Source organism: Pyrus communis, chromosome 12 (genome assembly GCF_963583255.1).
Source record: "Pyrus communis chromosome 12, drPyrComm1.1, whole genome shotgun sequence".
Taxonomy (NCBI): Eukaryota; Viridiplantae; Streptophyta; class Magnoliopsida; order Rosales; family Rosaceae; genus Pyrus; species Pyrus communis.
In genome coordinates, this window is record NC_084814.1 from 7,131,610 (window position 1) to 7,142,509 (window position 10,900).

The 10,900-nt window shown below is 39.2% G+C and overlaps 1 protein-coding gene across 1 annotated transcript; it reads right to left on the reverse strand.

The window, feature by feature from the left end:
- Nucleotides 1-435: 435 nt before the first annotated feature.
- Nucleotides 436-4,425, reverse strand: LOC137711493 (adenine phosphoribosyltransferase 3-like). Its single transcript, XM_068450736.1, has 6 exons — nucleotides 4,215-4,425; nucleotides 3,853-3,963; nucleotides 2,079-2,171; nucleotides 1,249-1,398; nucleotides 928-986; nucleotides 436-833 (listed from the first exon to the last, which is right to left on the reverse strand). The coding sequence occupies exons 1-6, from the start codon at nucleotides 4,294-4,296 to the stop codon at nucleotides 780-782; spliced, it is 549 nt and encodes a 182-aa protein (XP_068306837.1). The 5' UTR covers nucleotides 4,297-4,425; the 3' UTR covers nucleotides 436-779.
- Nucleotides 4,426-10,900: the final 6,475 nt, after the last annotated feature.

Here is a 10,900-nt window from a genome sequence, read left to right on the forward strand (position 1 = left end):
TAGAAATTCAGAATTAACATTAAATCATGACTAAGACATTTCATTGTTTTTATTTTTTATTTTTTATTTTTTATTTTTATTTTTATTTTTTTTAAATAAAATAAAAAAGAGAATCAGCTGGTGACTTTACCATGACAGTCCACCATTCCAAGAGCTAGAAAGATTCACCGAGCTATTTCAACCTCTTCCTAACGACCATAGTGTAATCTACCAGCACAAGAAATCAAACTCAGAACGTACCGTATGAAATACGGGCTTGGAATTTATCCTAACCATTGGACCATCCCGTGGTGGATGACATCTCACCGTTTTCTCCCAACTGATATCTAAACTCAAAGCCCAAACTCTCTAGTTTTTTTTTTTTTTTGGCTGGCAAATAACCGAACTCCCTCTACTGGTAGTGGTTAACAGCGGAACTCCGTTTAAGTACCAGAATAATAAGAACCCATGCCTATACATACAGCTCTGAACTGCGAGAATCATAGGGCAAGGGTAACATCAATTCGGTTTGAGGAAAAACAAAGAAACAGAGTCCTACAGCAGTGCACAAAAGAAACGCTTTCCCTAAATCGATGCCCTCATGCTACTAGTACTAGCTAAAACAACGAGTCTCAATAACCGAAGTTTTTATCAAAATTCATTAGTCGTTGAAACTGGGAAAAAGGGGATGGATGGGGTGAATCAAATCAGATTCCGGAGATGGGAGAGCCCGCAATGTGCCTCTAATGTACATGTTTGTCATGCAGCACCGATGCAGATGAATTATAGTCTCGCCACGGTCATTGGTACTCAACTAGGACATACAATGGCTTTCCATTCAACCTCTCACGTCCCTGCAACATCCAAACATGAAGTCACTGAATGGACAATGGTGGCTCAAAAAATAGCAATGCAAACTGAGGAAAGCCAGGAGTCAAACCAACTCACTTGTAAATCTGGTAATTCAATTAAGCATGCACATTCGACCACTTCTGCTCCAACGCGTTCTGAGATAAACATTTCATTTAAAATCAAACATACAGAATCACCGCAAAGGTCTGCGAGCATCCACAAATCCAAATAATGTATTTCAAGAAAGTCAAGCAGAGATAATAAATTGATACTTAGAACACAACTGGAACGTGGATTGAAATACGAAAGTTAGACGCAGATCACCAACGGATGCACCAGTCATTAGTCCCATATAAACTATCAGTTGTTCCAATAATTTAACCAACATCTTGTTTATATTATCAAAAGAGTGATTACCCAACAAATTCATTGCAGCACAGAGTGTGCCTCCTGTGGCTATTAAATCATCTACCACCAGAGCACGCTCACCAAGTTCTACTGCTCCAACATGCATCTCAAGACAGTCCCTTCCATATTCCAAAGTGTATTCTTCAAAAATAACGTCACCTGCCCCAACAGAAAAGTTTTACAACAATCCTAATGTTAGCCACAACTTCATCTCAAGGGGAAAAGGAGATGCAAAACTATATGTAACTGATGCCAGATGACCATAATAGAATGTTAGAATTTGAAATATATATGCTCCTAATTGTCAAGAGCATCATGAACAATCTAGGTAGAGTATATAACAAACAAATAAGCCCTATAGTTCACGGAAACAAGAAAGCAAAGATAATCCTCGACCTTTTAAGAACAAAATTAATCCGAGAGATTCTATCTAACGTTATAACCATGGCATAGTGAAAGACATGCAAGAACTGGAGAGGACAGAAACAGATATATTTTATGCAAGATTAGACAACAAAACCACAACAGAACACAGAGCATCTTAAATTATCAAGGACTATGAATTGCTCCAAATGAAGGCAATTCCGAGCAGTGTGTTCGAAGGACCAACTGGACAAACCCAAATTGTGCCTTTGAATGCGGGTCTATAATCTGCCAACCAAGCAGACAATTTAGCACTTGATCTTAAAATGTGAAGACATATATCGGTCACTGTACTAAGAGACTTAGCAAACTTTGCTGTATCGACAAACTGAAAAATTGCTTATTATAAAACATGTCAAAATACAGTCACTTATACCAAGAGATGTACACAAAATATCTAATAGAATCAAATTTACCGGGCAGCTTTTTTGGTTTTCTCAGGGGAACGAACTTTGCTCCTATTGCCAATGCAATTGGAGGACCAAAGATAAAACCTCGCGCCTCAATTCCTGGAATAAACAAAAGCAGAAACATCATATTTCAGAAGATCACAGGGTATGGCAAATTGTCATTCTAATAGACAGCTTGAGACTTGAAAGAACACAACATTAACACCACTAACTTAGAAAGGCCCCAAAAAACACAAATTCTGTGTCGACAATAATTAGCTTTGTTAACGGAGTAATAGACGTACACCAGCACAAATAATCACAATGTACCGCAGAATGTAAGAAACGAGACAAATGATTTCTCAATTGTCCAACTATATCCAGGTCCCTGGCTTGACAGAAACAGTAGTCAAGGATATAGAAAGATGTCAAACGAAAAAAGAAGGTATTTTGAACAGAATTCCTGAATGCAAAACATGGAATTAACATGTCTCTGATACAATTACGAACTCGTAAACAGGAGAAGACTACTAAATAGATAAAAAGGCTTTCACACAACAAGAGAGCCTAAGTCCACATAAGCGCACAAATAGAGAAATCCTAGTGTACATAAATCATGACAAAACATAAACAACTTTGGACCAAATCATTTGGGAAATGAATATAATAACTGAGAATCAAGCCCCATCAATAATGAGATGACATTAGATTTTCAACTCTGTAGGACCTAAAGTAGTACATTAGCTATGATCAATTAGTACTGAAGTCAATCACGATGGATTCCTCGAGACATCAATGCGACTTTACAATCTCCATATACGCAAAGTGTAATTTTCTTCATAATCTTCCACAATGTAATATTTACCAAAATTTGTAGGGCCAAACAAAAGTAACTCCAATCCATAAAGTGAACCCTCAATACTTCCTCTATCAATTTTTGAAGGGCCAAAACAAAAGCTATCTACAGAAACAAGCCAAGACAGCAAATCATTCATACCTTATTACAGTGAACTATTCACATCATGATAATAAACTCCAACAATGCACGACGCAAAGATTAGTATGTATGGCTGAAATAGTCAGTATAGTACGACATACCAAACACAACCTTAAGGAAATAAACAAAGGCAACATGAAGAGAGAGTAAATTAAGGTCATCCAACGGTAAAGTTGGGCAAACCCACATTATAATGAAGCCAAAAAATTCGGCCCAATTGAGATGGGGGGGGTCCACTTTTAACAAGGTGGGCAGCATCACCAACCACCATCCACGCAAATTGAACCCGACCACATGCCAGGGGGAGAGAGAGAGAGAGAGAGAGAGAGAGCAAATGTGAAGAAATTTACAAAGAAGAATAAAGAAACGAGCTTGAGGGAGAGCTATCATCAGTGGCACAGCCCACTAACAAGGCTTAGAGTCAAACAAAAAATCACTCCCAAAACCCATTGTGACTTCCATTTCCATAATGTCTCTTAGAAGCATTCTAAAGGACAAGGAGAAACTTATGCAAATATAACAGTAGACAGCATTTCTTCATCACTCACACCTACTTTTTCTTCTAACCATGGACCCCACCACCTTCAAATTAATCACTGTTATCAAAAGTTCATCAAAAGCTTAGGCCTTTGGCACATTTATTACAAAAGACATCACTACTCTAATTTGCACTAAGAGAAGGTAGCGAGTTTGAACCCAGAATGCAGCAAGATGAAGAAGAAGGGCAAGGGCAATCCACCAATTGCGTTTATACTTCTTACAAACAAATTGCTACTGAAAAAAACTAGTCTTTATGTTTTTTACCTGCAACCACTGAAATATTTTTGCCTTTGTATCTCTCAACGAACAAATCGATGGTGTCCTTGAAGGCTTTTGGGTCCAATAATAAAGTTGTGATATCTTGGAACATAATTCCTGCACAGTATATGCCAGTCCCAGTAAATCAACCAAACCAAACCCATAGTTAAACAACCCTTTGATTATTTGGTAAGAAAAATAGATGAAGGTCATCACTTTCTGCACTAAAAAGAAAACCCACTTCAGCTTATCAAAGTTTTAAACAGCTTGATGAGCCAAAAATATAAAAAAAAAAAAAAAAAAAAAAAAATTACAGCAAAATGTTTAAACGGGATGAAAAATATATAGAGAGGAAGCGAAGAACAAACCAGGTTTGGGAAAATTTGGGACGACCCGAATCTTGGTTTTAATGCCGTGGATGCGAGGATCTTCGTCCTTCAAAATCGACATTGTTGTTTATGCAGGAGACCCAGAAGAACTTGGTTTCTGTTTATGCAAGTTTCCTTCGCAAAAACTCAGTTTCTTCTGAAACCCCTGCGTGCGAGAGGGTATTTCTTCAACAGACAGAGTGAGAGAGAAGGGGCGCAAGGCACACAGAGATAAGAGAGAGAACTGTATTTATAGAGAGAGAAGCCAAAGTGTGCAGCGTGCTTTCAGTTTTAACTTTGAGAGAGAGAGAGAGAGAGAGAGAGAGAGAGAGAGGGAGAGAGAGAGAGTGATTTAAAAGAGGAGGGATGAGAAGGTAAAAGGTGAAAAACCAAAACAAAAACAGAGGAATCACGAGGGCATTGTGCGCGCGGGGCTTGCTTTAGGCCGATTTCGCGCGTTCTTTGAGTAACTGACTTCTGATGTAAATATTCCAAGATTTTTCGCGCATTGTTTATAGTTTCTAGTTAATTTGTATTTAACTGAGCTAAATTGGTAGTATATCGACTGAGCTAAATTGGTAGTATATCTGAAGTCGAATCATTTTTCTCATAATTAGACTAGTTTAGAGTAGGCTATTGTTTTTATAAAGAAAGGGGATTGAAATCTTCCCCAGGCAATACAAATACTTCTTTTGAATAACGTATATTTACTGCATAAATTGGAACCATTCAATTTCTTAAACTTCATTTGAAAATCATCTAGATAAAAAAGATTCTTAAACAGAAAAAGGATGTTGTGGAGCAAAAATTAATCAAGGGTTGGTACGTGGATTTTTGGACAGAAAAGATAAAATTACCCTTGAGTAGCACCAGAATTCCTACGCGCGAGTAGCGGACAATCATCCTACAATCAAGTCAAAAGTGCCCAAAATAGGTATTTATTCAAAACCTATTTCATCCATCTTCTCCACAAGGTAACCCCCAAAACATTCCTTTTAAATTATGTTAATTAGCTAATTAATAGATTTATTACCTAATTAATCCATTAATGGCTATTTAAATTACCCATTAACTATAAAATACACTCAAAAACACCATTTCTCCCCCCATGCCCTATATATACTACCCTATTTTCTCTAAAAACCTAGGTCTACACTCTTGCTAAATACTCAAAATTCTCCAAACACTTTTTCTCTCTAAATTCTAACTTTGGCATCGGAGGTTCTTCGGCCAAAGGCCCCCCACCCCCCAAAATTCATCGTGGGCGCGTGAGGTTCTTGGCCTTGACCTAAGGTGTTATTTGTTTTGTAGGTGCAATTTTGTCCAAGAACAATGAGGAAGAAATTTGCATCCACAGATGTAACATATTCTAACAACTTTCAAAGGCTTTGGTTGTGGAGATTCTTTTAAGGGTAGTGTCCATCAAAACCTTCCTAAATTACAAGTGCGTTTCCAAAGAGTTAAATGGTTTACAATTCAGAATCAAGAAATAGACATAGCATTGCAGTGTTTGAATCTAAATCTAAAAGGAGTCGTGTGAGGTATGAAGCGTAGGAGGCGCGTGAGTGATGGAAAAAACAAAACCAAGAAATGGACACTACATTGCAGTGTTTGAATTCAAATGTAAAACTAATATAAAAATAGAACCAGTAAATGGACTCTGTGTTGCAGTGTTTGAATCCAAATGCAAAATCAGACGCGTGGGTGTGAAGCGTAGGAGGCGTGTGAGTAATGGGAAAAAAAATATGCCTTTTTATTTTCTTTACCGTTTGCTTTCGTTTTTGAAATATTGCCTTTCACTTGTTTTTGTTTCCCTTTAGCTGTTTTTGGGGACATGTTTTAACTGTAAAAGAAAAAGAATATGAAGTTTGTGCTGGTGATATGAATATTGTATGTTTTTGTTTTTTCATCTAATAAAGTCAGAAGCTCAATCCATATAACTATAAAAACAGATGCTACATTGCAGATTTTGAATTCAAATATAAAAGCAAAAGCAGGTGGAAACTAATTAAAATATAGAGCCTAAGTCCAAATGTAAAAGATAAACCAGAAACAGACATTGCAACACAACATCTGAATCGCAATGTAAAAAATAAACCAAGAAATAGACACAGCAACGCAATGTCTAAATCGACATATACTAACACAATGTGTTTTTTATATGTTTTTTGATATGCCCAAACCAATTTTAGCATCCAAACAACTCAATTCTCCAAACTCAATTTGTGGTGTGTGTTTTTGCTCATATTTATTGATATGTCCAAGCCAATTTTAACATCTAAACTACTCATACTCCTAAAAACACAAATAATTGCCAGTTAGTACTATGGTCTAGTGGTATTCCTCTTCAGTTGTAAGTGAGAGGTCTTAGGTTTGATTCTCGCCAAAGGTAAATGTAGACATCAAAATTTCGTGTTTACAGTAAATTTGAACCACATTATTGCTAGTCCATTGTGAAGTTAAGCCCATCTCCCTCCCCTTTAGCATAGATAATATCGATTATTAAAAAAAAACACACATGTAATTCAAATGAATTTTGTGGTGTAGTGTGTTTTACATATGTTTGTTGATATTCCAAGCCAGTTTTAGCATCCAAATAAACCGAAATTCTTAAAAACACAATGAACCCATACAAACACACAAGGAATTCAAAGCAAATATAGGGTCTAGTGTGCTTTCCATATGTTTTTTGATGTGTCCAAACCATAACATCCAAGCAAGCTCAAATTCTCAAAAAACACAATGAATCCATAAAAAAAACACAAGGAATTCGAACTAAATTTGTGGCCTAGTGTGCTTTGCATATGCTTTTTGGTATACCCAAACTAATTTTAACATTCAAACAAGTTCAAATTCTCAAAAACACAATGAACTCAAGCAAAACCACAAGGAATTCAAACTAAATATGTGGTGTAGTGTGCTTTGCATATGTTTTTTGATATTCCAAACCAATTTTAGTATCCAACAAACTCAAATTCAAAATCAAAAGATGTAGTGTGCAAAATTACCCCAAATCTCTCAAAAACGCGACTCAAACAACCAAAATGTAAAAATTCAAGAACAAGAAGAAAATAGGAAGAAAAAAAAAAACCTTGATCGTGATTTCTCAGGCAGAAGTGCGAATTTCTTGAGATCGTTTCATTCTTCAAAACCAGGCCCGAGCAGCTAGTCACTGTCGATGCAAATTTTGCCATTTCTAGCTCGTTTTCGAGAGGAAGAGTTTGCTTTTCGGTTCCTGCTAAAATGCACCTGCAAAACAATCAACACCTTTGATCAAAGACCTAAGCCTCATGGACCCATGATGTAAAAGGGGGGGGGGGGGAGGGGGGTTAGGCCAATGGATCTCTGATGCCTAAGTTAGTTTCGCTGAGAAGAGTAAGTATTTAGGGCTTTTTTAGGGTTGTAAAAGCTTACTGAAATTTGGTAGAATTTGGGATATATATATATATATATATATATGGGAGTGGTCGTCCATGGTGTTAGGGTTTTACCGTACACATGGTGGCATCCTATTGGCCAAGGTTTTATGGAGAAATATTCTCAAGATATTAAATATGAGATAATATCTTGAGATAGTGGAGTAAATATCCCTAATTGACTTAAATAAGGATTATTTACTTGAATGAAGTCAATCTTCAATTGAGAATGTATTAAAGATAGGATGTGGCTAATTAATCCTTATCATTAATGCTTTGACTTTTCCTTGTCAAGGGCAGGTGAACTGTGTGTGAGGTATTCAGCTGCAGGGACTTTCAGGGGTGTGAGCTGATGCCCCCATACCTGTTGGGTTGCACGTAGGAAAAAAGTGGTAGGTGTAAAAATCCCAAGCTGCATGGGCTTGTAGAGTTGTTTCCTAATTTGAACTAGATCTCTTTCCTTGTTTTGGAGATAGACTTCTTCTAGGAAAAGGAAACCAATTACCCCCAATACCTATTTAATTCTACCTTAAGTAGTGGATTAAATAAATTTGGAGAACAATCATTATTCCAACAAGGAACAGAGAAGCCATAGGAAATTTGTTCCCCTTTCCTTAGCTTTTTTCTTCTCTTGCCCTTGTAAAGAGTTATCTCTCGTTGTTGTTCTTCTTCTCTGTGCTGCACCAATGTAAGAAAATTTTGAATTTTCTTCTTCTTAATTTTTTTGGAGCCTTATGGCTTGAAAAATTGGCTTGGTAAGGCCGAGGTGGTGTGAGGGACGTGGCAAGGGTGCCACATGGCTGTTATATGTGCATAGGGTGCAGTGGTGGAGCTCGGCTGGGCTGGGCCGAGGGGACGGGTGGTAGAAGCCACGGCTTGGAACGTAGGGGCGTGGAGTTGGGCGAGTCGAAAGACTCTAGCCTATCTGGGTTCGAGCTTGGCATGGGCCAAGCATGGATGAGTAGGCTCAGGCCTGCTATGGAGGTCGGAAAGGAAAGAGAGACTGACATGGGTCAGGTCTCTCCTGCTGGCAGGTTGGGCTGAGAGGCCTTGGGCCCTATTGGGCGTGCTAGGAGTGAGAGAGAGGTGGAAGGGGTCCGGGCTCTTTGTGTCCTCGCCATATGGGTGAGCTGGGCTGTGGGGCCTGGCGCGGAGGTATTAGGCTCTGCGGTCATTTATATATATATATATATATTTTTTTTTCGCGAGCTGTCTTCTAATTCTTACTTTCTTATAGAAATTTTGAGATGACTTTCTCCGATTGCAAAAATGCCGAATATCCTCCACCCTTGTACCATCAAGGTGGTTCTTTCGGCAAGGTGGGCTACTTCAAGGTTGCATATGCCAAGATCAATTTTGATGAGCTGTTTCGGGATTTTCTTGAGACGTACAAGCATGCGATTTCGTTAGGGGTTCGCGTTAAGCAAGTGAAGGATGATAGCGACTATGAACCATGTGGCGAAGACGCCACTGCTAGGAAGAGGGTTATCAAACTTCATTCCTATTGCTTTATGTTGGGATTTAATTTTCCTATGCCATGTCTTTTCTAGGAGGTGATATGCTCCATGAAATGCATGCCTGCTCACTGCTCCCTGAATGCAGTTTTTGCGATGGTGGGGTTTTCGAACTTGAGTAGGTTCTTTGATCTTGGCTTGACCATAAATGAATTCTGGTACTTCTTTGAAATTGGCCACAAGGAAGGCATGGGGCAGCTGAGGTTTCACCATAGGTTGCTCGATGTTCCTGGAAAGGTGATCATGAGTGGGCGAAAGATACCTTGGAGATGAGTGGAGAGTGGGAGTCTGACTCCTCCCCTGAGTTGCATGTTTCGACAATCTTTATAAGTGGTAAGTGAATTGCTTCATTCCTAGCCTGCTTAAATTTTTGTTGAGCTGCTCCATGACTTCAATTTATTGATTGTCCTTCTTTCTTTGTGTAGATTCGAATTTTGGCTCAACTCCAAGAACTTCGGCCGATATGAAGAAAGTGCACATCGCCATGGGCATTCCTGCTGAGTACTGTGAGTGGCGCTGGCTGCTCAATCCTTTTCGTTGGGAGAAAGGTGGGCTGCCTTCGAAAGAAGAAATAATGTGGATCAAAGAGGAGGCGTTTGCTAGTTCGATCGCTACTGTAGAGGCTGCTGCTAATGAAGGTGGAAAAAAGAGATATTTCTTACCTGCTAGTAAGCCTTCGGCTAAGAAGAAGCCAATGACTTCCTTTGCTGCTTGCGGAGGCTCATCTGTTGCTAAAAAGCTTGTCATTGATCTGACTTTCTCCAGGGGGAAGAAAAAGATTGTTGAGTCTAAGCCTGTGAAACCTGTTGTTTCGAAGGTGGCCACGACCATTGCTAAGAGGATTGCCTAGCAGAAAGGTCTGATGGTGCCCCCGGTGTCTGGGTTTGTGTTGAAGCACGCGTCAGGAGCTAAGTCTAGTTCAGCTTCTGAGAGGCTCGCCTCTATGAAGAGCGGGAATGTGGATTCTGTTACTAAAGTGGTGCCTGGGCCTATTCTTCCTTTTGCTATGACTGATTCGTCTGCTGAGAAGACGAAGTCTACTCGTATAGGCAATTGTGAGAGATCCATTGAGTCTAGAGCCAGGGAGTTTTCTTAGGTTTATGCGCTGCTAAAGGCTGACCGCTTGAGGACATCGATCCATGCGCCAAGTTTGTTGATATCGTTAGGAAAGTTTTCGTCCGCTCAAACTCTTTTGCGAAGCATCTTACTTACTTGAGGAGGTCCTCCCTGTTTGCTACAATGCATAAGACTTTGATCCTGCCAGCTGAGTCTATACGCGTTGATCAGGATGTTGTCAAGTGTGCTAAGAAGGCCGAAATGGCGTTGACGGCTCAGCTTTGCTTAGTTGCTGAAAAGATCAAGAGGCTTAGATCTGAATTAGCCATTTTGAAAGGGTATGATGTCTTTACGTCTACTTCTATGCAGCTGGAGACCATTCATCAGGAGGTCGTCGATTTGAAGGCTAAGCTTAGTGTGACTCAAGCGATGTTAGAAGCTGTAGAGGATAAGTCAGTCTCATTGCACCAGTGGTTAAGGACCTTGAGCGTGTGAATTTGGAGCTACGATTTGCTTATTTCACCAAGGTCGAGTAGCTTGTCTTCATGCATGCTGAAGTGTCTCGTCTCAAGAATGTTGCCAGTAAGCTTGAGTCCAAGGAAATGGATTTGCAAGGTGCGTGGTCTAATAGTGAGAACCTTAAAAAGGAACTGGATGAGCTGCATGAAGCTCAGAATAAACTTGTTGAGGAGAATGTGCA

Bases quoted from the DNA above. Each gene is read 5' to 3' on its own strand.
- LOC137711493 (XM_068450736.1), bottom strand. From the start codon at position 4,296: ATGTCGATTTTGAAGGACGAAGATCCTCGCATCCACGGCATTAAAACC. The intron at 3,964-4,214 runs GTTTGTTCTTCG...TATACTGTGCAG, and splicing joins CCCAAATTTTCCCAAACCTG to GAATTATGTTCCAAGATATC. The intron at 1,399-2,078 runs GTAAATTTGATT...CTGTTGGGGCAG, and splicing joins AAAACCAAAAAAGCTGCCCG to GTGACGTTATTTTTGAAGAA.